We start from the raw sequence: 24,842 nt of genomic DNA, 5'->3' as shown, positions 1-24,842 counted from the left end.
CCACATCGCCACCTCTTGGCTTGGCTCTGAAGATGGCCCAGCCAAGACGGGAACGCCGTGCTGCGAACGTAGGCTGAAGCCAGGGCAGCCATCTTGACTAAGGGAGAGGAGGAGGGTGGGGGGAGCGGAGGACCGCTGTCATTTTCAACTAGAGCCAGAGCCCACTTCCGGTCACCATTTTGAGTGACAGCAGAGGCGGAGCTCCAGCTGACATGTTTATTAAGGGCAGGGCTCGGAGGGCACCTCCCCGTGAGCGACAGCAGGCAGCCAGTGGTGGACCGAGGAAGGCAGCCCTAGCCCCGCCCCTGGCCTTGGGCTCCACCTCCAAGCCCCACTTCCGCCGAGCGAGAGGCTGTAGGCGTCGCTGCCGTAAGTCAGGCAGGCGGTTTGCCGCATCACGGAAGATGGCGGCGGCGACGGTCAACGGGGCGACGGGCGTCCCGGGCTCCGGGACCGCGGCGGCCTCGGGCGCGGTTCTGCAGGCCGCAGCCGGCATGTACGAGCAACTGAAGGGCGAGTGGAACCGCAAAAGCCCCAATCTTAGCAAGTGCGGGGAAGAGCTGGGCCGCCTCAAGGTAAGGGGGGGAGCGGGCGCTGTGGGGGCCGCCGCGAGGGGTCTGGGCGGCGGGAGAGGCCGCGGTGCCGGCGGGCCCAGGGCGGGCTGGGGCGGGGGGTCTGCTGGCGCGGAAGATTAGCAACAACCGGAGTGCGAGCGACCCGGCACCTGCCGGCTGCCGCCGAAAGGGGACGGAGAGGGCGGTGATGGAGAGGCTGATGGTGGCAGAGCCGAGCGCGGGGTTAAGCTTTCGGAGGCCCAGTGTGGCAGGATGGGGGTGCCGGGGGTTGTCCTGATGACGGTTTCCAGGTCCCAGCCACGGGGTGTGCAGGGCGAGTGTGGTTAAGACCAGGCCGGGTTAGGGTCTGAGAGACGCGGGGCTTAGAGACACAGTGGAGTGGAGAGGAGGAGGCAGGGCTGAACATGGAAGAAATATGCTGATAAGTAGAGAACGAGAATACGGGGCCCAGTGTGCTTGGGCGGCAGTGTGGGGGCTCCACCGAGCTGTTAGGTTCTTAGAGAACCGAGTGGTGTGTGTGTGTGGGGGATGGTCAGTGCCCCCAGCTCCCTGATGTAGATTTTTAGGGGGAGCCCCGCCAGCCCGGAGAGCGTGGGGACGGGCTGTCCTCACCCCCACTGGGCCGGCCGGAGCTGTTTGTCCAGCTGGCGCCCTGAGGACTGACTCCTTGAGTCAGCGTAGCCGTTTTACGAGGCAGGGAGGATGCTTAGCTCCATTTTCCAGGAAGGAAAACCGAGGCCGAGGGACGGTGAGTAGCCTGTGGCTGAAGCCCCGTCTTCTTTCCTCCTCTCCCTCCGTCCCCATCAGCTGGTTCTGTTGGAGCTCAACTTCCTGCCGACCACGGGGACCAAGCTAACCAAGCAGCAGCTCATCCTGGCGCGTGAGTGTCTCTGGGGCTGCCGGGGCCGCGGGGCCGCGGGGGGTGGGGGAGGGCCGCGAGTCGCCTGAGCCCCCGCCCTGTCGCCTGCAGGTGACATCCTGGAGATCGGGGCCCAGTGGAGCATCCTACGCAAGGACATCCCCTCCTTCGAGCGCTACATGGCCCAGCTCAAGTGCTACTACTTCGATTACAAGTGAGCAGAGGGTGGGTCTGGGGCCTCCTCCTACCTGGAAACTCCTGTCCGGCCGCGCTGCCTGCCCGGAGGCTGCAGGGTCACGAGCTGGCTTGGAGTCCCGAGACTGAGGCTGCCCAATCCAGTCTCTGCAGGGCTCCAGGCTGACTGCATCCCCTCTGCCCAGTGTGGCCACCACCACCTCTCACCTGCCCTCTTCCCGGCTTTGCCTCCTCTGCCTCATACCCCCATGGCAACCAATGGGATTATTTTTTTTTTTTTTAAAGATTTATTGATTTATTTGAAAGGCAGAGTTACAGGGAGAGGAGATCTTCCGTCCACTGGTTCACTCCCCAGTGTCTGCGATGGCTGAGGCTGGGTCAGGCTGAAACCAGGAGCCAGGAGCCTCCTTTGGGTCTCTCGCATGGGTGCAGAGGCCCAAGGACCCGGGCCATCTTCTGCTTTCCAGGTGAATTAGCAGACAGCTGAATTGGAAGTAGAGCAGCTGGGACTCGAACTGGTGCCTGTATGGGATGTCGGCGTTGCAGGCGGCGGCTTAGCCCATTCAGCCACAGTGCCGGCCCCCAGGATTTTCGTGAGACTGAAATGGATGCTGTTGTTGCCCTGCTCAGAGCCTGTGCGGGCTGTCAGTGGTGCTCAGGCTCAGGACCAGGCTATTCCTTGGCCCCCAGTGCTGTGCCAGGCCTGACCCCCTGCCTGTGTCTCCCCACCCTGGACCCAGTGCCTGTGCCCACGCTTTCTCATCCCAGCCTCCCTGGCTCTGGACCGTGAACTTCCAGCACTGCCTGCCACAGGGCCAGGCCCAGCGCAGGGACACGCGAGATGGGTGCTGAGAGTAGAACTGAGTGAATCCTGCAGGGTTCAGTGTTTCAGAATTTGATATCAAACTTCCTGATTATATGGCGCGGGGTAAACGACTTCACCACCCTGTGTCTCAGTTTCTCACAGTGAGGGTGATAGTTTTCACCTTTTAAGTAAGGATTTATTTGTGGCCAACTTTGTGGTGCAGTGGGTTAGGCTGCTGCCTGCAATGCTGGCATCCCAGCTGCTCCTCCTAATCCAGCTCCCTGCTCACGCGCCTGAGGAGGCAGCAGATGATGCCATGCATGTGGGAGACTTGGGTGGAGTTCTAGGCCCCTAGCTTCACCAGCCCCTGTGCTAATAAATCAAGCTTTTTTTTTTTTTTTTTTTTTTTACTTATTTGAAAGCAGAGTAACAGGGAAAGAGAGAGAGAGAGATCTTGTGTTTGCTTGTTCACTCCCCAGTACCTGCAGCAGACAGGGTTGAACCGGGCTGGAGCCAGGAGCCTGGGAGTCCATCCATGCCCTGCTGCATGGTGGCAGGGCCCAAGTACTAGCGCCATGATCTGGTGCCTCCCACCGTGTGCATTAGCAGGAAACTTGATTGGGAGCAGAGGTGGGATCTGAGCCAGGCACTCCATCATGGGATGCGGGTATCTCAAGCAACTGCATTCCTTTTTCTTTTCTTTATGAAACTGTTTACTTTGGAAGGCGGAGTAACCAAGAAGGAGGGAGAAGCAGATCGTTCATCTGCTGATTCACTCCTCAAATGGCCACATTGGCCAGTGCTGCCTCAGGCCAGAGCCAGGAGCCGGGAACTCCATCTGGGTCTCCCATGTGGGTGCAGGGGCCCAAGCACTGAGCCATCCACTGCCTTCCCAGGCGCATTAGCAGGGAGCTGGACCTGCTGGTGCCATGGTTTACCCACTACACCACAGTGCCACGCCTCATTACACGGTGTTTATTTAGGCCAGCTACTGTTTCAGCCACTTTATCTGGATTAAATTAAATCACCTCGGCGTTATTCATTTGACGCACGTCCATTGTGGCGATACCCACTTCACATTGTGGGAAACTGAGGCAAGTCGCGTCATGCGGTTTCTTCACCTGAAGACCCAGGATCTGATTACGGCTGCAAGGGGACGGGACAGGCGTTGTCGGTCCCCGGAGGCCGGGGTGTGGGCCGAGGGGTCCCCGAGCCCTCCTTACCTTGGTTCCCTCCCCTGGCCCACAGGGAGCAGCTCCCCGAGTCTGCTTACATGCACCAGCTCTTGGGCCTCAACCTGCTCTTCCTGCTGTCCCAGAACCGGGTGGCGGAGTTCCACACCGAGCTGGAGCGGCTGCCTGCCAGGGACATCCAGACCAACGTCTACATCAAGCATCCGGTGTCCCTGGAACAGGTGAGGCCGCTGCGGGCTCGGGCTCGGGCTCAAACGTTAGGGAGGTTTCCCGGAGCGGTGGGCAGGGTTCACACCCCTTGGAGCCACGGAGGCACTCATTCACTCCCCCAGTGATTGTGGGCGCCAGTGTGTGGCGCGTGGTGGGTTTTCAGGCTGCGCAGTGGCTCAGGTGCAGTTCCTGACCCTGTGAGGATGGCATGTAGGTGAAGAAGCAGAAACCGGGGGAGCCGGCTAGTCTGTCACACTTCAGGAGGTGCTTTGGGGAAAACAGCAAGAAGGAGGTGGAGGGGGCAGGCTCCTGGAAGCCGAGGCCAAAAATTCAGGTGAGGTTTGAGGGCGAGGGAGCAGGCCATATGGACGTCCACTAGGGGGCGCTCCAGTGCCGGGCGTCCTGAGGCAGTACCACGCCTGCTGTGTGTTTGGGACAGCGAAGAAGACCCTGCCAACAGGGCCCCGAAAAGGTCTCCGAGCTTGCGGCTAGGAGGTTGTTCTCCAGCTGAGGTCTCCTGGGAGGATTTGGCTGTGGGGAGCGGGGAGGAGGGGCACTGTAGCTAGCGGCATAGTTTGGGCAAAGATGTGGAGGAATGAAGCTGGGGTGGATCTGCCTGTCTTCTGTTATTGGAGAATCAATGAAATAATCAGGCTGGGGTGGTGAGTGTGAGTGTTTTAACCAGAGAGCTTCCTGGAAGAAGGGCCCCAGTCCTCGTGGGGAAAGGCCGCTGGCCGGCCGAGGGGGGAGCCCCGGCTCCATCCTCGTCCTCCCGGTCTCGCCCTCTGCAGTACCTGATGGAGGGCAGCTACAACAAGGTGTTCCTGGCCAAAGGCAACATCCCCGCCGAGAGCTACACCTTCTTCATCGACATCTTGCTCGACACCATCAGGTGTGTGTCAGGGCGGGTTGGGAGAGAGCCCGGCCCCGGGCGCCAGGCAGTCCTGGGCGTGATTCCTTTTCCCAGCCCTTTGTTTCTTAGGCTCCAAGCACCCTGGTTCTGTGCGATGGCTGGGCCCGTGATCGCAGCTAACAGAACCCGTCTTACTCTGGCTCTCCACAGGCTTGGCCGTGGGATCAGCCCTCAGCATGGGCTCAGCAGACAAGGGCCAGGCTGCCCTCTTAGGAATGCCCGCCAGTGAGCCACGTGGCCTCACGGCAGGGTGCCCAGGCCGGAACCTGCAGGGTCCCCTTTGTCTAGAACGAGGCCCATGCAAGTGACATCAAAGGGGTGGCGTGTGACGTGCGAGTCCCTTGAGGAGTGATAGAGTTTCAGAGTGGTGGCCAAGTGTGTTCACGCAGGTAGGAGCCACGCTGAAGGGTGGCAGAGACGGTGCCAGAGCCTAGAGACCGGCAGGTGCATAGAGGACAAGTGTGTGTGGGGGCGTGGCTGAATGGTTTTCTGATGAAACGTGGTGGCTCCCCCAAACCACCGGGAGTGCGGGAGTCCCCACGGCCCCCACCTGGCCTGTGAGATGACCGCGTCTCTGAGGGCGCACCCTTCCCTGGGCTGGCTTTTCCCAGAGCTCATCCCAGTGAGTCGGTACCTTGCTTCTTCCTCCTTAGTGAGCTCATGGTGCTTCTTGCTGGGTACCGGAACCCCCTCGGGCTCTCTGGGGTGGGGTGCACCTGTGATTGTGAGGTGAGGAGCTCCCCACGTTGGAATCCCACGCTGGGTCTCAGATTTGAGCCCAGAAACGGACTCCGGATGCAGACCCTCCTGTGGCCCTAGCTTGCCGGGTGGCTGCGGTCAGGTTCTCTCTGAGCAGGGCAGGTGACATCAGTGCTGGCCTGGAGGGTCTGAGCTGGGCTCAGCACTGAGGCCCCCCTCCTCCCCAGGGATGAGATTGCTGGGTGCATTGAGAAGGCGTATGAGAAAATCCTCTTCACGGAGGCCACTCGGATCCTCTTCTTCAACACTCCTAAGAAGATGACAGACTACGCCAAGAAGGTAGCTGGGGTGCGGGGCGAGGGGCCGTGGGGTGAAGGGGTCCATTCACAGCCGTGTGGGGTGGCATAGAGGGACACAGGGACAATGCTGCCCAGCTCTTAAATCTGGCTCTGCCGGCGCCGCGGCTCACTAGGCTAATCCTCCAACTTGCGGCGCCAGCACACCGGGTTCTAGTCCCGGTCGGGGCGCCGGATTCTGTCCCGGTTGCCCCTCTTCCAGGCCAGCTCTCTGCTGTGGCCAGGGAGTGCAGTGGAGGATGGCCCAAGTGCTTGGGCCCTGCACCCCACGGGAGACCAGGATGAGTACCTGGCTCCTGCCTTTGGATCAGCGCGATGTGCCGGCCGCAGCGCGCCGGCTGCGGCAGCCATTAGAGGGTGAACCAACGGCAAAAGGAAGACCTTTCTCTCTGTCTCTCTCTCTCTCTGTCCACTCTGCCTGTCAAAAAAAAAAAAAAAAAACTGGCTGTGTGACCTTAGGCGAGTTGCAGGACCTCTCTGAATTTTAGTGTACCTGTTCATACAACAGAGCTGGAGTTGAACACGTGGGATGAGCTTAGCACAGCCCCGGCGGGGGCGCTCCTCACGTGGCATGCAGGGACCCTGGTCTAGTCGGGAGCGAGCCGGGGAAGAGGTGGGTGCGTGAGTGATGCTGGATGGGTTACTGGCTCTGCCCAACCCTGCGCTCGTGCGTTAGAGGTGCTGTCGCCGAATCCTCACGGCAGAGCCAGAGAAGTGTGTAAGGAGGGTCCCTGGCTCAGACTGGGAGAAACGGAGGCACAGAGAGGTGGGGCTACTTGCCTGGGTAGAGGGTGTCGCTGAGGAAGTACGCCTTGGCACGGAGGGGGGGGGGGGTCTCTGATCCCTCAGCTGACTCTGATGCCTCCCTCCTGCAGCGAGGCTGGGTCCTGGGCCCCAGCAACTACTACAGCTTTGCCAGCCAGCAGCAGAAGCCGGAAGACACCACTATCCCCTCCACAGAACTGGCCAAACAGGTCATCGAGTACGCCCGGCAGCTGGAGATGATCGTCTGAGCGCCGCCCCCGCGGCCCAGCACGCGTTAGTCGGCACCCTGGCGCAGGCGTCCTCCAATAAAGCTGCCTTCACACTGGCTTGTGGGCCCGTGTCTCCCCAGGTGCGGTGGCAGGGAGACGGGTGCTTATGTCTGAAGCACTTGGAAGTTTGGGGCCCACAGGGGTAGGAGGTTCACACACCATCTGGGTCTGCCTCTGTCCAGTGGCCACTGCTCAGGGTCTCAAACACAGGTGCACAGCTGCGCTGTGGCCTCAGGGAGCAGGAACCTGCCCGCCAGCTGTGGACATGTGTGAATGCTGGGCCAGGCCAACAGACTTTCTCAATGCAGGGGGAGGAGTCCCGGTTTCTTGAAATGTTGGCAATGAATTAAAGTTTTTCCAGTGACATGTGAAGTGGAGCCATCTGTGGCAGCTAGCGAGCGCCCTCTGTGGAGTGGAGGGCGTGGCCCTGGCACCCGCCCCCCCTTCCGGAGCAGCCCGAGTCGTTCGTAGGGTGTGGCATTCCCAGCTGTAAAATGGGGACGACTGCTCCTCTCCAAAGTGGTTTTGGTTGAACCTCTGTGCTTGGCACTAGGACACCGCAGAAAGGGGGCTGATGGGTACTGTGGCTAATGAGCCTACCCCAGGCCTGGCCCCAGCAGGCTGGAGCTGGATGGCTGGCCCCCGGATTGCTGCGGCTGTGGGTCAGCCTCCTGTTGGCCGTGACGGGGCACCTTGTCAGAGACCTTGGCCCTCCCCTGCCCCTCCTCCTGCCCACAGCGGTGACTGACAGGCAGCTGGCCTCCAGCGTGTGACTTTATTGGACGGAGGAAGGCAGGAGGTGCAGAGCGGGCTGCACTCAGTTAGAGTGGGTGGCCTGCAAGTCGTAGTGCTCCAGCCCCGCCACCAGGGAGCCTGCCAGCTTGATGGTGGCGACCCAGGGCGGCTCGCTCAGGTGGTTGGTGGGTGTGCTCAACCTAGGGGGAGGGTAGAATCAGCAAGGGCCTGGCTGTGTGACCAGGCCCTAGCCTCTTTAGGGCTTTGCTTTCCCCTTCTGAATAAGAAAACTCCAGAAGAATTGTGCCTGAATATCCCAAAGGCAGCTCAAGGCAGGGCTGCATCCACTTAATCTAAGTAGGGAAGAGGGGCTGAGGGCTGGTCAGTGTCCCGGCTGAGCCCCAGGAGATGCAGGGCAGAGGCTCCTGTGATTGCAGTCCTCAGGAGCCAGGGTCAGGCCCAGGGGCCACAGCTGCAGAGTGGGTGTGGGTGTGGCAGGTAGCTCTGGGATAGCTGGAGCGTGCAGTGCTGGCCCTGGCTTAGGAAGGAGCAGCCTCTGCCGCACGGGGCTGGGGCGTGGGCACCTTCTAGTGGTCGAAGCCTTGGGCCCCAGTGGGGCTGGGGCAGGGCTTCCCCCGAAGCCAGGAGAACCAGGTCTGTGTTTACAGGGGCTTGGGTCCGGGAAGACTCATCTCCCGGCATCCCTGATGATGACACGGGTTGAAGAGCTTAGGATATGGTCCCTGCTGGTTCTCTCAGGAACAGGGTCAAGGCAGTGAGCAGGGTCTGGCTGGCTGGGACCAGCTTCCTTCCCTGATGGATGGTTCCAGAAAGTAGAGGTTCAGGGTCAGTTTGGGGATCTGGATACCAAGTGCTTGGGCCAAGGTATCCTCTCACCCTTACTAGGGATTAGTATGGGATCAAGGCCCATCTTGGTGATGAAGGACCAGAGTTCAGCCAAGAGGAGGGTCAAGGGTCAGCGAGGGCCAGGGCGCTAAAGGACTGACTAGGACTCTCCAGGGAGGTCTAGGGCTCAGGGCTTGGAGGGGTCCGCCCTCCCTGCTCCCCAACCCCGCCCCTCACCAGGCAGACACGTTGCGTGGCAGGCGGCGATGGCGTGCCTGGTGGCGGCAGTAACACTTGCAGGGACAAGAGCTCAGCACCTGGAAAGGCGGCCAGTGGCGCGCAGCGCCCTTGTTAGCGGCCCCTGTGGAAGGAGCCCCGGCACCGCCGCTGTTGGTCACCGCAGCTGTGTTCCGCTCACGAGGCCCATCGCCAGGCGCGCCGTCCTCTCGGGTCACTCGGGCTGCACGAGGACCCTTGTTCCTGCGCGTGCGAGCTTTGGGGGGCGGGGGCGGGGGCGCTGGCGGCGACAGCTCGGCCACGCTGGGAGCAGGAGCTGGGGCCGGGGCCGGGGCCAGAGCCGGAGCCGGAGCCGGGGCTGCAGCTGGAGCTGGGTCTGGAGCAGGGGCCGGGGCTGGGACCGGGACCGGGACCGGGGCCGGGGCCGGGGCCGGGGCCGGGGCCGGGGCCGGGGCCGGGGCCGGGGCGGGGGCCGGGGCGGGGGCCGGGGCAGGGGCCGGGGCCGGGGCCGGGGCCGGGACCGGGACCGGGACGGGGGCCGGGGCCAGAGCCGAGGCTGAGGCTGAGGCTGAGGCCGGGATCTGGTCGGTGGCCGAGACCGGAGGCAGAGCAGGGGCGGGGGCAGGAGCCGGGGCTGACTCCACGTGGCCAGGACCTGGGGAGGGGGGGAGCACCAGCAGCAGTGGCGTTGGCTGGCGCGCTGGCGGCTGCGGTGGGGCCAGCGGCGCGGGCGACGGCGTGGCAGGTGGCGTGGGCGGTGGCGGCGGCGGTGGTGGTGGCGGTGCCGGCAGCAACAACTCCTGCTGGCTGGGAGGCCCTAGGCGAACGGGCTCGCCATTGGTGGGTGCTGGGAAGATGAACATAGGCGGCGCCAGCAGGGCCGGTGCGGGCCTCCGGGGCCCGGGAGCTGGGTATGTCTGCCCTGGCGGCGGAGGCGGCGGCGAGCCCCAGGGCCCCGAGAGTGCCGCCGCGCGCCGCCGGGCCGCCCCGACGGCTCCAGCGGCCCCGTTGAAGCGGAAGTGGCGTTCAGGGCTGTCAGGGGGGCTCATCCAGTCGAATTTTGGCTGCGAGCCTGGGAAGGTGGTGTAGGGTGGCGGTGGCAGGGTTCGAGCGTGGGAGGCCGACCCCGAGCGGGGACTCGAACATGCTTCGCTGTCTCCATTGCCGCCCTCGGCTTCCTGCGCACCCCGAGGAACATCTCCCAAGGGACGAGAGGCGCCAGGAGCCAGGGGCCTCTGCTTTAGGACCTCGGCGTAAGAGATCGCGCCGGAAGCGGCGAAGAGCCCGCCACTTCCCCCGCCACTGAGTGGGGCTTTGGCCGCCAAGGAGCCCGAGGCTGCAGCAGGCAAGGGGGGCCCGGACTTGAAGGTGACTTTGCAGAGCAAACTCAGACCAGGCTCGGAAGCCACAGGCCTGGCCTTTTCGCCGTCCCCCGCTCGTGGAGGGGCCCCTCCGCGGGCCCCACTGGCCGCTGGGCCGTCGCTGCAGTGCCGGGCCTGGCTTTCCATGGGGGGTGTGGCAGGTGTGGTGGGTGTGGCCGGTGTGGCGGGAGTGGCCAGAGCAGGAGTGATCCTGCGGTCCTGGGGCTGCCGGTTGGAAGGTGGCGGTGGCGGCGGTGGCTTCCGCGGCTTCAGGGGTGGTGGAATTGGGGATGGTGCCCTCGGGACTGGGTCCTTTTCAGTTAGTTGTCGTGGCAGCGGTGGGAGCGGGCGGAGGCTCAGAGGGTCACCCTGACCACGATGGCTCGCCTCTAGCAGGCCACGGATGCGGGGCACCGGCGTGCCCGTGGGTTTTCGCCACTTAGATGGCGCGGGCAGCAGGTTCCCCACGGGCGGTGGGGGTGGTGTGGAGACCCCAGCCGCAGCCACCTCCTCTGGGGGGGACGTCGCTGGCGTGGGCAGTTCTAAGGTCAGGGGCAGGGGTGAGGGTGAGGCCTGGGGCTCCGGGGGCACCAGGAGTCCCGGGGGCGCGGAGCTGCCTGGGAACCAGACGCCCAGCCCGCGAGCCAGGCGCATGGCCGGGGAGGCAGGGGTCACCTCGGGCTCCACCAGGGACGTCCGGCGAGAGTCCGAGGAGCGCTCCGAGGCCTGCTCTTTTCGGGAGCCACCGCCCGCGGATGGCTCCGACTGCACGTTCCCCATTTCTGGCGGAGGTCGGAGGCTGTGGTCAGAGAAACCCACACCAGGACTGTGGGGGCGCCACGAGGTCGGCCATGCCTACACCACATCCTCACCCCATCTCTTCTCTCTGGCCCCTGCCTCTTCATGCTCGGACTCCTTCCCCATGGCCCCACTCAGCCGCCACTCGTGTACTTGGACCTTAACCTCAACCCCTCACCTGGCTCAAGTCCCATCTCTGGCCCAGTCCTGCGTTCTCCAGGTCGTGCCTGCCTTCCAATCAGTCTTAAGAGCCGCCTAGGCCAGCGCCATGGCTCAATAGGCTAATCCTCCGCCTTGCGGCGCCGGCACACACGGGTTCTAGTCCCAGTCGGGGCGCCAGATTCTGTCCCGGTTGCCCCTCTTCCAGGCCAGTTCTCTGCTGTGGCCCGGGAGTGCAGTGGAGGACGGCCCAAGTCCTTGGGCCCTGCACCCCATGGGAGACCAGGAGAAGAACCTGGCTCCTGCCTTCGGATCAGCGTGGTTCGCTGGCCACGGTGGCCATTGGAGGGTGAACCAATGGCAAAGGAAGACCTTTCTCTCTGTCTCTCTCTCACTGTCCACTCTGCCTGTCAAAAAAAAAAAAAAAAAAAAAAAAAAAAAAAAGCTGCCTCACCGGTGAGGGTTGTGCTCAGTTGCCTACAAGGCCTACAGGACCTACAAGGGGTTCCCCTCCTTCTGCCCCCTACCCCTAACCAGGCTCCTGAACCCCCGGAGCCACCCGCAATTGCCAGGGAATCAAGACCTCACCCCACCTCCAACCCCGCCCGGCTCTGGCCCCGCCTCTGCCCAGCAAGTGCGAGGTGGGCGTGCAGGCCATTCCTGCCTGGGCCCTCATCTCTAACCGTCGGTCGCCCCCTTCGTGCCCTTCTCCCCTGGCCACCGCAGACCCCCAGACTTCCCTCGCAAAGCCCCTTCCCGGTCCTGCTTTACCCAGCAAGCCGTCTCCACGCCCAGGCTCCACCCCTCTCCCCGAGCTCCGCCCAGAGGACCGCACTCACCGACTCCTCCAGCTGACCAAAGTTCAGGACGCGGCCCCCCGGGCCCAGGACAGGGCGGGGAACGGCCGTAGCAGAAAATAACCGAAAAGAACGGGGATGCGGGGGAAGGCTAGTGGGCGAGACAGCGAGAGCGGACCCCCGAGATCGAGGCCCCGCCCCCGGGCTCGAGGCCCCGCCCTCATGTGGGCCAGCTTCAGCCCAGCCCCTGGCGGACCCGGGTCTCCCTTTCAGAAACGCCGATGTTTTTTCGCCGACCCCCAGGCCTCCTGGTCCTCAGCCCCACCCCTTCGGAACGTTCCCCTTAGCTCCTCCCCTTGATAATACTCCGCCCCTCCCCGTTATTCCCTCCCAAGTCCCGCCCCTTACGAACACGGCTACGTAGCTCCTCCCTTCGGGTGCCTCTCATCTGCCCCGCCCCTAAGGTAATTTACTTCTGAGCTCCGCCGGTTTAGGACCCGGCGACCTCTTCCTAAGACCCTCTTCCGCCCTCCAGCCCGAGCCGAAGCCCCGTGCGCTGCGCACCCGCCCCTTGCATGACGCACACGGCCGGCTGCCTTAGTGTCCAGGGCTCCTTTCTCGGGCCCTCCGACCCCGCCCCCTCGCCAAGGCGCCCTTCTCGCCCCGCCCCTTTTCGAACCCTGCCAGCCCCTCCCATTTAGAACCTAAACCTTGGACCCCCGCCTCTTTAGAACCCCTAGACTGGGTGCTGGCCCCGTCCCCTCCTCACATCATCAGAGACCAATGCCGTGGACGAGTGCAAAAGTGGGGGATACCCTCTGGATCCATAAAACATGGGGGCTGGGGGGCTGTTCGCGGGCGCCGCTGCCGGGCTCTAGGACCCAGCGGGCAAGCACGCCCGCCTCGCTCTTCCCCCTCCCCCAGGCCGCCCCCTCCCCCCGCACCCGTCCTCCAGGTCCCCCCTCCCTCCCCCCTCGCCCCGGCTCCCGGTGCCCGTCTCCAACGCCGCCGGAGACAGCGAGGGAGCCGGAGCGAACAGGAGGAGGAGGAGGAGGCCGCGTCGCCGCCGCTCGGAGCCCGGCCGGAGCCTCCCAGGCAGGTGCCGAGGGGGGCCAGGGGGCGGGGGCTGACAGACCGCCTGCCCCGGTGAGGGGGCGGCCAGGACCGCCCTGCGCCTTCTGTCCGCCGGGGCGCCCCGAGGACCTTGGCTAGGAGGACAAGGGGGTGGGGGCCCCCAAACTGCGCGGCAGCCATTTGGGGTACCAGTCTCCATTTGGGGGGCCTGGACTTCCTCCGAGGATGCCCCATTCACAAAATTCCGTCCTGGACCCCCACCATTGAGGAACTCCGAGGACCACTCCCCCCGGGAAACGTAGATGTGTGGGGAGCGCAGGGCACCCTGAAATCCCGGTGCCCCATCCCAGCTAGGCCCTTGGGGGGGACCCTTGCCCTCCTTCCCTGCTTCACCTGTTGTCGGGGGAGGCGGGCGGACAAAGGAAGCAGCGTCACGTGACTGCTCATTCACAAAATCCCAACCCATTGAGAAAAGGGGGCTGGGGGCGCTGCGGCCGCCCCTTCCCTTCCCATAGGGCCGAGGAATCCTGGCATTTGGCAGGTGGGGGAGGGGGCTGGAACTCATTGCCTGGGTCCCTAAGGTTGGGCGGCCGGGGTCCCTGCGCTGGGTGGCACTGAGGGTCTGGACGCCGATCTCTATTACTGGGCGGAGGGCTACGTCCCCTGAGCTGGGGGCGGGGTAAGCTCGTGCTGGAGGCTGCTGGCGGGGGGGCGGGGGAATCGATCTCCTCCCGCCATCTCTCCCCCTCGGCTTCTCTTGGCTGGGACCTGAAGGAGCAGCCTTGGTTTTTGTGAATGAAGTGCTCTCTGGATGTGACTTGGGCCGCCCGTCGCTGGCTTCCTCTGCCTCCATCTCTTGCTCGGCCTGCCTTTCTGGCCATTTCTGGTTCTCTCCCTGCCCATCTCCCCGTTGCTGGGTGACTCAGTGAGCTTTGCATCCGGTCTCATTCATAAATCCGGGAAGGGGTGGGGGGAAGAGAGCCAGGGTTTCTCACCCAGCCAGTGGCCTGGGCAAAAGGGTGCGGAGGCAGTGCTGGGGGCATTGGACCTGAGTTGATGGGCCCCCAGAAAATACATGTGCGCAGGCCTCCAGCTGTGGGGGGAACGATGGGTGGGGCTGAGGGTAGGTGCCGGAGGGAAGGAGACAGGGTTGATAGGAGCTGAGCAGGAGAGGGAGGGGAGGGGGAACCCGGGCTTTGGGGGTGGGGGTGGGACAGATGGGGGAAAGGTGGGTGTGGAAAGGAAGGTGGACCTGGGAGAAAAGAGGTGGCGGGGAGGGAGGGAGCCAGGCAGGGGGAAGGTGGGCATGGGGGGGGGCACCGGTGGATGTCTTGTGGCTCACTCAGGGTGCAGGGGATCCAGATGGGAGGTGGAGGTGGAGGGAGAGGAGCGTTGGGGGGGCCCTGAAGGGGAAGCGGGACCGGAGTTCGCTGACCGCTGTCACTGTCCTCTCCCCCCTTCAGGTACATGGTGCGGGTCCGAGCCGTGGTGATGGCCCGAGATGACTCCAGTGGGGGCTGGCTGCCTGTGGGGGGCGGGGGCCTCAGCCAGGTGAGCGTGTGTCGGGTCCGAGGGGCCAGGCCCGAGGGGGGGGCCCGCCAGGGGCACTACGTCATCCACGGGGAGCGCCTCCGGGACCAGAAAGTGAGCCACCCTGGGGTGTGGGGGCAGGGGAGGGGCCCTGGGGAGGACGGGGCTGGGGCTGGGGCTGGGGCTGGGAGCGAGAGGCGAGCTCAGGTGGTCTCCCAGCCTGGGAATCACAGCGGGACGTGGGAAGGAGTTTGGAAGTGAGTGTCTGCGCTGTGGATCAGAGCTGGGGATTGCGGGAATACTGAGGGGATTAGGCAGGCCCTGTGTGCGGCTGGCTCCTGCTGGGCCGTCTCAGGGGCCTCAGCCTCCTGCCTGGCCTCCCTGCCCTGCGCCTGCTGGCACCCTCCAACCTCCATCTGTTCCACAGGGGCCCTGCTAACACCTGACTCAGATCTGGTCCCTTTTCTGCTCAGAACCCTCCTGTGGCTCCATCTTGCTCAGAGATGCTCCCCCAAGAGGCCCCACACCAACTGGCCCCTGGCGGCCCTAAGTATATGGAGGCATTTGGTGGGGGGTCCATTTGGAAGTGTGAAATACTGCTGACGGCTGACGATTGTGTCTGCGGGTTCCGCAAGAGGAACGGGGCTGCCTGGCTCCGCGGGGAGGGGCGGCATGGCCGTCTCAGCCGGGGCTGCAGCAGGGAGCCCTAGCTTGCTTGGAGAGGCTGGGGGAAGGGTGGTGTTCAGAGCAGGGGTCGTCAGGGAGGATGAGGGGTGGGGATCTGAAATGGAGAGATGGGATAGGGTGATGTTAGGCAAGGATATGAGGGGACACTTGGGACATTGGCCAGTATCTGAGGGGGAACCTGTGCAGGTCTAATAAGAACAACTGGGGGGAAGGGGTCAGGATTAACAGTAATATTTTGAGATGTTCAGTACAGTTCAGGAAGTGATATTCAGTTAGAAGGAAGGATGCTTAAGGGTTATTGGGAAGGATTAACAATATTTGGAGGCATTCTATAAGATTTGGGGTTCCTGCTAGGGTCTCAGAAGTGGATATTGGGAAAACGTAGGGATCAAGGGAGTGGAGGAACTAATTGGAGGATCACAGGTGCACCCAGTAATAGCAGGAGATTACACTGCAGGCTGATCAGGGAACAGGGGGGCACCTGGCATTGGGAAATCGGGTCTGAGAGGCTGGGGTGTACAGAAGCGCTGCGATGGAGGGGAAGTGACAGGTGCAGCCGGCTGCGGGCGTCTGACGGCGCCCCTCCTGCCTCGCAGACTACCTTGGAGTGTACCTTGAGGCCAGGCCTGGTCTACAACAAGGTGAACCCCATCTTCCACCACTGGAGCCTGGGCGACTGCAAGTTTGGGCTGACGTTTCAGAGTCCCGCTGAGGCCGATGAGTTCCAGAAGAGCCTGCTGGCTGCGCTGGCCGCACTGGGTCGAGGTGAGCGGTGTGGGAAGGGGGCCCTGGAGCTGGGCTGGAGGGGCAGGAGGAGTGGGGCCCAGGGCATCACTCGCTCCTCTCTCTCGCTTCCACAGGCTCGCTCACCCCCTCCTCCTCCTCCTCCTCCTCCTCTCCTTCCCAGGACACCGCAGAGACCCCCTGCCCGCTGACGGTGAGTCTCAGGGGGCCTCTGCTGGGAGGGTGGGTCTGCTCCTGGTCTGGACAGCAGACCTCGTGCCATGGTGTCCGTTCTCTTTTTCTGGTTCTATTGCGACTCCCACATTCATCCAGGGTATTTACTGAGCACCCTCTGTGTGCCAGGCACTGTGTGAGGCCCCGGGAACCTATCAGTGAACAAAACAAAGTTCCTTTCCACTTGGAGCTTCTATTCTAGGGCGGAAACGCTGCACATTACAACAGATGGGGAGAGGGGGCGGGCATTGGGCCTAGTGATTAAGATGCTGCCGAAGACACCTTTGCCCTACGTCGGAGGGTCTGGGTTCTGTCCCCAGCTCCAGCTCCTGCTAACGCAGACCCTGGGAAGCAGTGGTGATGTAGCAAGTGATTGGGCCCCTCCCAGCCACCCGGGAGACCTGCATTGCGCTCCTGGCTCCTGGCTCCTGGCTCCTGGCTCCTGGCTCCTGGCTCCTGGTTCTGGTCTCTACCTTTGCAAACATCGAAGAAGTGAACCAGCAGTTAGGAGCTCTCTGTCTTCTAAATCCATGTCTGCCTTCAAGTAATTAAAAACTGCTGCACTGCCAGCAGGTGTTGGTTCCACTTTCAAAATGGTCAGAACATGCCTGCACCCTGGCCCTGGGAGCCACCTCAACAGTTTCTCATCACCATTTGTCCTCTCCTCTCCTACGCTGTGCACACACACACACACACACACACATGCCGTGTCCTCTTCCCTGCTGCTTCCCCCAAATACGCCCAGAGGGACCCTATTGACGATCGCACCCCTCCCGGGGCCGTGCCTGTCCCCCTCGCTCAGCTTGCTCCTGCTGCTCTGGCCCCTCACTGCACTCCAGTGGGGCAGGCGCGTACTTGTCGAGGGTCTTTGTGCTGGCTGCTCCTTCTGTCTGGAATACTCCTCCCCAGATTCCCACATGGCTTATTCCTTTATTGCAGGGCTTTCCACAAATACCATTTTCTTAGTAAGGCCCCCTGTGAGCAACCTTCCAGTGCACCTTGCCCAGGTTTAATTTATCCCATCCTTTTTAAAAAATTATTATTAAAATTCTATTTATTTATTTGCAAGGAAGAGTTACTAAGAAAGAGACAGAGATAGAGAAAGAGAGAGACTTTTCATCTGCTGCTGGTTCACTCCCTAACTGGCCACAGTGGCTGGGGCGAGGCCAGGCCAAAGCCAGGAGCCTGGGACTCCCTCCAGGTCTCCCATGTGGCTGGCAGAGGCCCAAGTGCCTGGGCCATCTTTTGCTCGTTTCTCAGGCACGTTAACAGGGAGCTGGGTAGGAAGTGGAGCAGCTGGGACTGGAACTGGTGCTCATACGGGCTGCCGGCATCACAGGGGCAGCTTACCCCGCTGGGCCGCAATGCCGGCCTGCTTTCCCTTCTTCTGTCATTTTTTCTTACTTCCTTTCTGAGCAGACAGCTTTCTTATCTGTTAGTTTACTGTCCATCATCTCCACGCCAGAACGTAAGCCCCGGGAGGGCCAGGATCTTTGCTGGTCTGTTGCTGCATTCTGCAATGCCTGTAACAGCGCCTGTCCCCCAGCGAGCGCTAAGGCCAGGCGTGTGCAGTAAAGCGACTGAGTGACTGAATGGATGCACATCACACCAGGTGCACGCCAGCACTGGCTGGGAACAGTGGTAGTTGAGAACACCTGGAGGAACAAAACTGGTTCCATGGGCAGAAAAAAAGGGGGAACCCCAGGGCAATGGGACATGGAGTTGGGGCCCCAACCATCCCACAGGCAACTCCCATGTGTGGAGCCCTGCTTGAACCTGCACCATGGCCTCTGTGAGTCTGGGGTGGGGTCACGGGTGCTCAGTGACCCGTATGGAAGGCAGTGACCCGAGACATAGGAATCAGCCTGCAACAGAAAGGAAGCTGGGGAGCTGTCAGCTTGGAAGGGGTCAGAGTGATATCTCAGCTGCCACCAAAGTTTACGGAGCGTGGGAGGGATGGGAGTGAGGGCTCTCCAGCTGGGCGTGTTATGGCCCCCACTTTACAGAGGAGGAAGCTGAGGCCCGGACAGGTAAGCCCACTCACCACAGGTCACACGGTCAGGCAGCGGCAGAAGCAGAACCTGAGCCAGAGAGTCCCCACTCTCCGTGGGAGGGGCCCCCACGCGCAGGTCTCGGCTGTGGAGGGCTTCTCCCTCGCTGAAGCTGTCCATCTCCCCCAGTCCCACGTGGACAGCGACTCCTCCTCCAGCCACAGCCGCCAGGAGACGCCTCCTTCCGCCACCTCGGCTGCCCCCATCGTCACGGTGGACTCAGCTTCTGGTTTCGGGCCGGCCACGCCTCCCCAGCGCCGCCGCTCCTCAGCTCAGGTGCGGTGACCACCCCATCCCGGTGGAAACTGGGGGAGCTCTGGGCCCGAGATGGAACAGGACTGAGCGCCAGGGATCCCAGAGCAGGCTGGGGCTGAGGGCCAGGGGGAGGAGAAGATGGATCTGACTGGGGGCAGGGAGAAGCTTGGAAGTCTGGGGCAGGGGGGGCCGGGGCAGGGGGCGGGGCTGCCCCTGTCTTCCCGGCTCTTGGAGATCTGGGGGGAGCTCTGAGTGCCATGGGGACTTGGGGGATGATTTCACAGGTCAGTTCTTCGGGTTCACCAGCGGATGCTAGCACTCATGAGAGGGGTCCTTCAGCCTACTGAATTCATGGTGGGATGGGGTGTGCTTGGGTGCTGGGGCCAGGGCGGAGGGCATTCGGGGCACCAGGAGGAGGAGGGGGCTCCCCAATCAGAAGGCAGAGGGACTAGGAGCTGGGACTCCTAGATCTTGAGAGACTACAGGAATGGGAACCTTAGGCCACTGGAGGTTTAAGGTATGCACTTGGCGCCCAGATTCCTTAGTGTGTCTGTCCCTGGGGAAGAAGGGGGCTTGGGAGAGGAACAGGCTCGGGTGCTGGACATCTGAATGCTGGGCCCGGGAGGGTTTGGAGCAGGGGGATCCTCAGGCTGGGGCTTCTGAGGCCTAGGAGGAGGAGGATGGGGTGGAGGTTGGGGGACTCACAGCCCCGCTAACCTGACCCCTTGTCCCTTCGTCCCACAGAGCTACCCTCCGCTTCTACCGTTCACAGGGATTCCAGAGCCCTCAGAGTCCCCGGCCGGGGCAGGGGGCCCGGGCTGGGGCGGCCGTGGCTACGAGGATTACAGGCGCTCTGGGCCGCCTGCGCCCCTCGCCCTATCCACCTGCGTCGTGCGCTTCGCCAAGACCGGTGCGTTGAGGGGTGCAGCCCTGGGGCCCCCAGCAGCACTTCCCGCCCCTCTGGCCGAGGCTGCGCCCCCAGCACCTCCGGCTCGCCCACCGCCGGGCCCCGGCCCCGCCCCCGCGCCGGCCAAGGCCTCCCCAGAGACCGAGGAGGCAGCTCGCTGCGTGCACTGCCGGGCGCTCTTCCGCCGCCGTGCGGACGGGCGTGGGGGTCGCTGTGCGGAGGCCCCGGACCCGGGTCGCCTACTGGTGCGCCGTCTCAGCTGCCTGTGGTGCGCCGAGAGCTTGCTCTACCACTGCCTGTCGGACGCCGAGGGCGACTTCTCGGACCCATGCGCCTGTGAGCCGGGCCACCCACGCCCCGCCGCGCGCTGGGCCGCGCTGGCCGCGCTCTCCTTGGCGGTGCCCTGTCTGTGCTGCTACGCGCCCCTGCGCGCCTGCCACTGGGTCGCGGCGCGATGCGGTTGCGCTGGCTGCGGGGGTCGCCACGAAGAGGCTGCACGGTGAGGATGGCCTGGAAGGTCCGGTAACCGGACCCGGGACCCGGAATTGAGGGTCCAGGACCCCGGACTCAGTTCGGACCTAAAACGCAAACCTAGGCACATCTGGAACTTGGAGCTTGAGTTTGGATTGAGAGATCCCAGACCCGGAATCTGGACCCCAAACCTAGGATTGTGCGGCTCCAGACCCGGCTTCTTTGGGACGTCGGTCTCAAGAGGTCTCAGGCGTCCTGAGTTCTGGCGTCCCCCTCCCCACCCCCAGGAGACACTCGGATCTCCAGACTGCATCGCAGAGGGCCCCGGGGACACAAGGAGCCCTGACAGATGCAGGGCCCTTGAACCCTGAACCCCCGTCCAAAGCTCAGATTATAGCCCCAGAATTAGTCTGGACTTGCCAGTACCTGATCCTGCCCTTATCCAACTACTCCCAGATCCCAAGACGTAAGACCCAGAATCACCCCCAGCAATGGTCCCTGAATATTGGTCTAAGCCCTGGTGCACCCACATCGGAGATGTTCTTGTAGCCCCAAGACCCCTGAGACAGCAAATCCTCCTGGGGTTGAGACTCTGATCTGGTCCGGAATCACCAGATGCCGGCCCCAAGTCTGCCCACTCCTGAGTGCCCACGCTCCCCACAGACCTGGCCTTCAATCCAGGAGCACAGATGGCCTAGGAACCCCGAGCTCTTAAGATGCAGAGTCCTTGGATGTGCTCCGACCTGTGCCCAAAATGACTGGGGGGTCCATCCCAGAGGCTCCCCAAGATCCAGGATGCTCTGGCAGCCAAGGAATCCGACACCCCCATAGATCCCCCCAAGCTGGCGTTCTCAGGAGCTGTAGGACAGGTGTCTGGTACCCTCAGGGGCGCGGCTGTGGGCGGCCACCAGCCCCTCAGGACCCAAGACACTGGTCTCAAATCCTCCAGTCGTCTTCTTGTCCCCCCTTGGGCCTGAGAACTTTGGCTTCCTTCAACCCACACATCCCCAATCCTCTTGAGGCTGGATGGGATTCCAGCTCCCAGAACGTGGGATAGTCATGGCAACCCAGTTCTCTGGCCTGTTGGTCCCCAGCCCCCAAGTGACCCCCAAGGTGCTTTAGGAGCGCTGGATTGGAGATCCCAAGGTGCCATTAACACCCCCCTCCCAGATGCAGGGCCCAAGCCCGCACCACATGGGGTTAGTTCCTGATCCAAGACTTCGGTCCCTTCATCCCAGAGACGTTCAAACCCTGGAGATTCCTGTATGGCCAATGCCCCAGGCCCTGCTTTGCAGCCTCTGAAACCCTGCTGCTCCTTGCATCCTGCCATCTAAGGTTCCCACGACCCCAGCCCAAGCACCCAGTAATCCCCAGAGTCACCCCCTCTATCCTTGGGGAAGAAGACAACCACTTGCACTCAGATTCCTGGATTCCAGGACCACCAAGGAGCTCCCCCACGCCCACCTGTAGGTCCCAGCCTTGCCAGGGCGATTGTGCAGGCTGTTCAATGAGCAAAAGGACACGGCGAGCGAGGTGGTGAGTGCGGCTGGGGCTTGCACCCTGGTCTGCCGGCCAAGCTCTGTGCTCAGAGGCAGGTGTGCCTTTTTCTCATTTGCACCAAGGCACCTTTGGGACTAGTTATGGCTCTGCTGGGAACCTGTAACGCCCCCCCCCCCCAGTATTGCAGACCCTTGAGCCCTAGTCCTGGCCCAAGTCTTGCCTTTTATATTCTGCACCTCCTCTTCAGCTCCTTGTTCATCTCAGAGTCGGGGCTGTGTCAGGGAGTTTGGAAGCCTGTTTCACGGTCCTCCGAGACTCCTCAGGAAGAGGTGTGCCACAGTCTCAGGACCTGGTGTCCTGTAAGGGAGGGTCGAGGTCTCGGAGCAAGACATTCTCAGTCGTTTTGCGGGCTTGGGAGCTGCATCCGGCCCCAAGCATCTGGAAATGTACACTCAACTTTCTTCATTACCCAGACTTGGATGTCCTTGTGGGGTTCAAGCGATGGATCCTCCCGTCACTTCCTTTAAATTATTAGCTATTTATTACATCCGGAACCTGTGAGATTCAGCTCTCCCAACCAGACCCTGATCCCAGGGTGAGAGAAGGGGAGAGGTGTCCCTCCCATCCCCACTGCCCAGCTCTCATCACTGTCAGACCCACCAGAGCTGAGGGCGGAGGGGCTGGGGGCTGGGGCAGCCTGGGTCCCCGTCCCCCTCTCTGTGCCTCGGTCTCCCCCCTTCCGTGGTGGGCGGGGGGAAGCTCCATTCTTAACCTACCTCGTTTTGGGGAGGGTAGGACGGAAGACCAGAGTGCTGTACGGTGCTGTGGGATCTGCGGATGAAGCAGGGAGGGGGCCGGCAAAGTCCCCCTGGCCCCCACTCCCCAGCACCGCCTCTCCCGGGTCTCCTGCTCCTACTCCCTGCTGCCACCCACCTCTGATCCATGATTTCCCTTCATTGCCCCCAGTCGGGGGTGCATGGAGGGCTGACCCTGGGAGCCAGGAAGGCCTCAGGCCCTGGAGGCCCCAGGCTCAGTTTCCCAGCTGCTTGCCCCTTGGATTGGATGCCTGGCCCCCAGACTTGGGGGGGAGGCACCCCAACATTTATCTTCCTGATCTTGATTCCAAGCCAGTCTGTGACTTCAACATTGTCAGCATCAGCACAGGCTGAAGCGGTGGGGGACGATGGGGGCCGAAGACCCAGTCTTGTCATCGGGGGCGGGGGGCATGAGATCCACTCCAAGAACCGTCTGTGACAAAGTTTCAGGCTCTGTTGGTTATTTGACTTGGCGCGCCCCCTCCGCTCACCTCCCTGGCTGCCCGGCTGCCGTCTCCTCTGTTCTCCTTTCCCCTCCACATCCTGAAGTCCCGAGCACCCCCTGCAGCTGTGTTTTATATATTCAGTCACTCAACAAGTACATTTATTTTTAGTTTTTAAAAAAGATTTGTTTGAAAGGCAGAGTGACAGAAAGACAGAGAATCTTCATCCACCGGTCCATTCCCCAAATGCCCATCACAGCTGGGGTGGGCCAGGCTGAAGGGAGGAGCCTGGAGGGTCCTGGTCCCAGTGGCAGGGACTGAAGCACCTGTGGCCTCCCAGGCACATTAGGGAGCCGGATTGGAAGCAGAGGAGCCAGGCACTCCAATGTGGGATGCAGGCACCCCAAGTGGCAGCATAACCAGCTGAACCAAAGTGCCTCCCTCCACCAACTGTGTTTATTCAGCCCTCGCCCTAGGCTTCAGGTGCTGGATAAAGCAGTGCACAGAACAGACAAAGTCCCTTCCTACGATGGGCCTGTGAGATGTACAGTAGGGGGCAGCATCCGTAAATGACTTAATCTGTGAACAGCGGCACATAAGAAGAAGCAAGCAAGCCAGCCTTGGGGAATGGGCAGTATTAGCCAGGATGGTCAGGTTGGGCCCCAGGAAGGAGGTGAGAGAGGCCTGGTGGGGGGGGGGGCCTCCAGGAAAGAACATTCTAAGGGGCAGAGTCAGTGCAAGGCTCCAAGCAAGGATTGAGTGTGCCTGCTGAGTCCAGGCAGGGTCCTGGGGGCTTGGGTACGTGCAGGGGGGGAGGAGCGGGGAGGCGAGGCAGGTCCGTGGGGCCCTGCAAGCCACTGCTCACACTCGCTCTCAGCCCGAGTGAGCTGGACCACAGGACGGTCCAGGTGTTTCCCGGCTCCCTTGGCCGCACACTGGCAACGGCCCCTGGGGTGGTGGGGTTGGCAGCAGGCTGCTGTGATGGTCCAGGGGAGACCACGGCAGACAGGACCGGAGTGAGGGCCGTGGGGGGGGGAGTGGGCAGATACTGGGTCTATTTGGGGGTAGAGTGCGGATTCATATGAGGCTCGATACCAAGAGAGGGGGTCAGTGTTGGCCTGAGTGATTTCCAGTGTTTTATTTAGGTCGACCAATGCCTCGGGTGCCCCGTCTTGAGGTAGGCAGGGCAATGGAGGGAGCAGATTAAGGGCAGACTGTTCCAGAGGAGTGCATTCTGGCCATTTTTCTTCTCTGAGGTCCCTAGCCCACTGCCAGCTCCCAGGGGGAATTACCTGGGAACTACTGGGGACCCTGATGGAGGTAGGAACAGCTTAGACCTGGAACAATGATATTTAACAACAGTAGAAGCAAAGACAGCAGCAATAACAGTGGGTCTGGGGTTTAAAATGCATCAAATCTGGGGTTTAAAAAATGTTTATCGGGGCTGGCACCATGGCTCACTTGGTTAATCCTCCACCTGTGGTGCTGGCATCCCGTATGGGTGTTGGTTCTAATCCTGGCTGCTCCTCTTCCAGTCCAGCTCTCTGCTGTGGCAGTGGAGGATGGCCCAGGTGCTTGGGCCCTGCACCTGCATGGGAGACCAGGAGGAAGCACCTGGCTCCTGGCTTTGGATCGGCACGGCACTGTCCGTAGTGGCTATTTGAGGGTGAAAAAAACGGAAGGAAGACTTTTCTGTCTCTCTCTCACTGTCTATAACGCTGTCAAATTAAAAAAAAAAGTTTATCCACTTGAAATGCAAAGTGACACACAGGGACCCATCTTCCCTTCCCAAATGTCCCCAATAGCCAAGATTGGGCCAGCCCTAAGCTAGGAGCCCAGACCTCCATCTGGGGTTTCCATGTGGGTGGCGGGGGCCCCAAACACTGGAGCCATCACTGCTGCCTCCTAGGAGGAACTGGCAGGGAGCTGGGTCAGAAGTGGAGTAGCCAGGACTGGAACCAACGCTCACATGGAACGCCTGTGTCGAAAGTGGCTGTTCTTAAATGAGTATCCCCTATAGCCTGCCAAGCACTTTTTCTTTTAAGATTTATGTATTTATTTGAAAGGCAGAGTTACAGAGAGGCAGAGACAGAGAGAGATCATCCATCTGCTGGTTCATCTCCAAAAGGCCACAACGCCCGGAGCTGAGCCGATCCGAAGCCAGGATCTTCTTCCGGGTCTCCCACGTGGGCGCAGGGGCCCAAGGACTTGGGCCATCCTCTCTACTGCTATCCCAGGTCATAGCAGAGAGCTGGGTCCGAAGTGGAACAGTCGGGATTAGACCCAGCGCTCATATGGGATGCCGGCACTGCAGGTGGCAGCTTAGCCCACTAAGCCGCAGCTCCGGCCCCCAAGCGCTTTTTCTACACAGGACTCTAAC

At 62.1% G+C, this 24,842-nt stretch overlaps 3 protein-coding genes across 6 annotated transcripts; 2 read left to right on the top strand and 1 right to left on the bottom strand.

Moving 5' to 3' along the window:
* The first annotated feature begins 197 nt into the window (after positions 1-197).
* Positions 198-6,895, top strand: PSMD8 (proteasome 26S subunit, non-ATPase 8). Its single transcript, XM_002711499.4, has 7 exons — positions 198-575; positions 1,383-1,455; positions 1,546-1,648; positions 3,683-3,848; positions 4,629-4,729; positions 5,677-5,788; positions 6,681-6,895. The coding sequence occupies exons 1-7, from the start codon at positions 213-215 to the stop codon at positions 6,816-6,818; spliced, it is 1,056 nt and encodes a 351-aa protein (XP_002711545.1). The 5' UTR covers positions 198-212; the 3' UTR covers positions 6,819-6,895.
* A 700-nt stretch (positions 6,896-7,595) lies between these two features.
* Positions 7,596-12,179, bottom strand: GGN (gametogenetin). Its single transcript, XM_051846703.2, has 3 exons — positions 11,815-12,179; positions 8,658-10,817; positions 7,596-7,774 (listed from the first exon to the last, which is right to left on the bottom strand). Exons 2-3 carry the CDS (start codon positions 10,796-10,798, stop codon positions 7,657-7,659), a joined length of 2,259 nt encoding a protein of 752 aa, XP_051702663.2. The 5' UTR covers positions 10,799-10,817; positions 11,815-12,179; the 3' UTR covers positions 7,596-7,656.
* A 243-nt stretch (positions 12,180-12,422) lies between these two features.
* SPRED3 (sprouty related EVH1 domain containing 3) lies at positions 12,423-23,106 on the top strand. Of its 4 annotated transcripts, none has more exons than XM_017342205.3 (6): positions 12,739-12,867; positions 14,310-14,397; positions 15,660-15,828; positions 15,924-16,000; positions 18,201-18,347; positions 19,071-23,105. In XM_017342205.3, the coding sequence occupies exons 2-6, from the start codon at positions 14,314-14,316 to the stop codon at positions 19,734-19,736; spliced, it is 1,143 nt and encodes a 380-aa protein (XP_017197694.2). In that variant the 5' UTR covers positions 12,739-12,867; positions 14,310-14,313; the 3' UTR covers positions 19,737-23,105. The 4 variants fall into 4 exon arrangements, with proteins under 4 accessions (XP_051702668.2, XP_017197694.2, XP_002711546.4 ...); XM_002711500.5 differs by having other exon boundaries at positions 14,310-14,490; XM_051846710.2 differs by having other exon boundaries at positions 12,745-12,871; positions 14,310-14,490.
* The last annotated feature ends 1,736 nt before the right edge of the window (positions 23,107-24,842 follow it).

Source organism: Oryctolagus cuniculus, chromosome 18 (assembly GCF_964237555.1).
Source record: "Oryctolagus cuniculus chromosome 18, mOryCun1.1, whole genome shotgun sequence".
Lineage (NCBI taxonomy): Eukaryota > Metazoa > Chordata > Mammalia > Lagomorpha > Leporidae > Oryctolagus > Oryctolagus cuniculus.
This window is presented reverse-complemented; position numbering and strand designations above follow the sequence as displayed.

Excerpts from the sequence above, each read along its gene's own strand:
- GGN (XM_051846703.2), bottom strand. The coding sequence starts at position 10,798 with ATGGGGAACGTGCAGTCGGAGCCATCCGCGGGCGGTGGCTCCCGAAAA. Across the intron at positions 7,775-8,657 it reads CCACGCAACGTGTCTGCCTG|GTTGAGCACACCCACCAACC; the intron begins GTGAGGGGCGGG and ends CCCTCCCCCTAG.
- PSMD8 (XM_002711499.4), top strand. The coding sequence starts at position 213 with ATGTTTATTAAGGGCAGGGCTCGGAGGGCACCTCCCCGTGAGCGACAG. Across the intron at positions 1,649-3,682 it reads TGCTACTACTTCGATTACAA|GGAGCAGCTCCCCGAGTCTG; the intron begins GTGAGCAGAGGG and ends CCTGGCCCACAG. Across the intron at positions 5,789-6,680 it reads TGACAGACTACGCCAAGAAG|CGAGGCTGGGTCCTGGGCCC; the intron begins GTAGCTGGGGTG and ends TCCCTCCTGCAG.
- SPRED3 (XM_051846708.2), top strand. The coding sequence starts at position 12,556 with ATGCCGTGGACGAGTGCAAAAGTGGGGGATACCCTCTGGATCCATAAA. Across the intron at positions 15,829-15,923 it reads GCTGGCCGCACTGGGTCGAG|GCTCGCTCACCCCCTCCTCC; the intron begins GTGAGCGGTGTG and ends TCGCTTCCACAG. Across the intron at positions 16,001-18,200 it reads AGACCCCCTGCCCGCTGACG|TCCCACGTGGACAGCGACTC; the intron begins GTGAGTCTCAGG and ends CATCTCCCCCAG.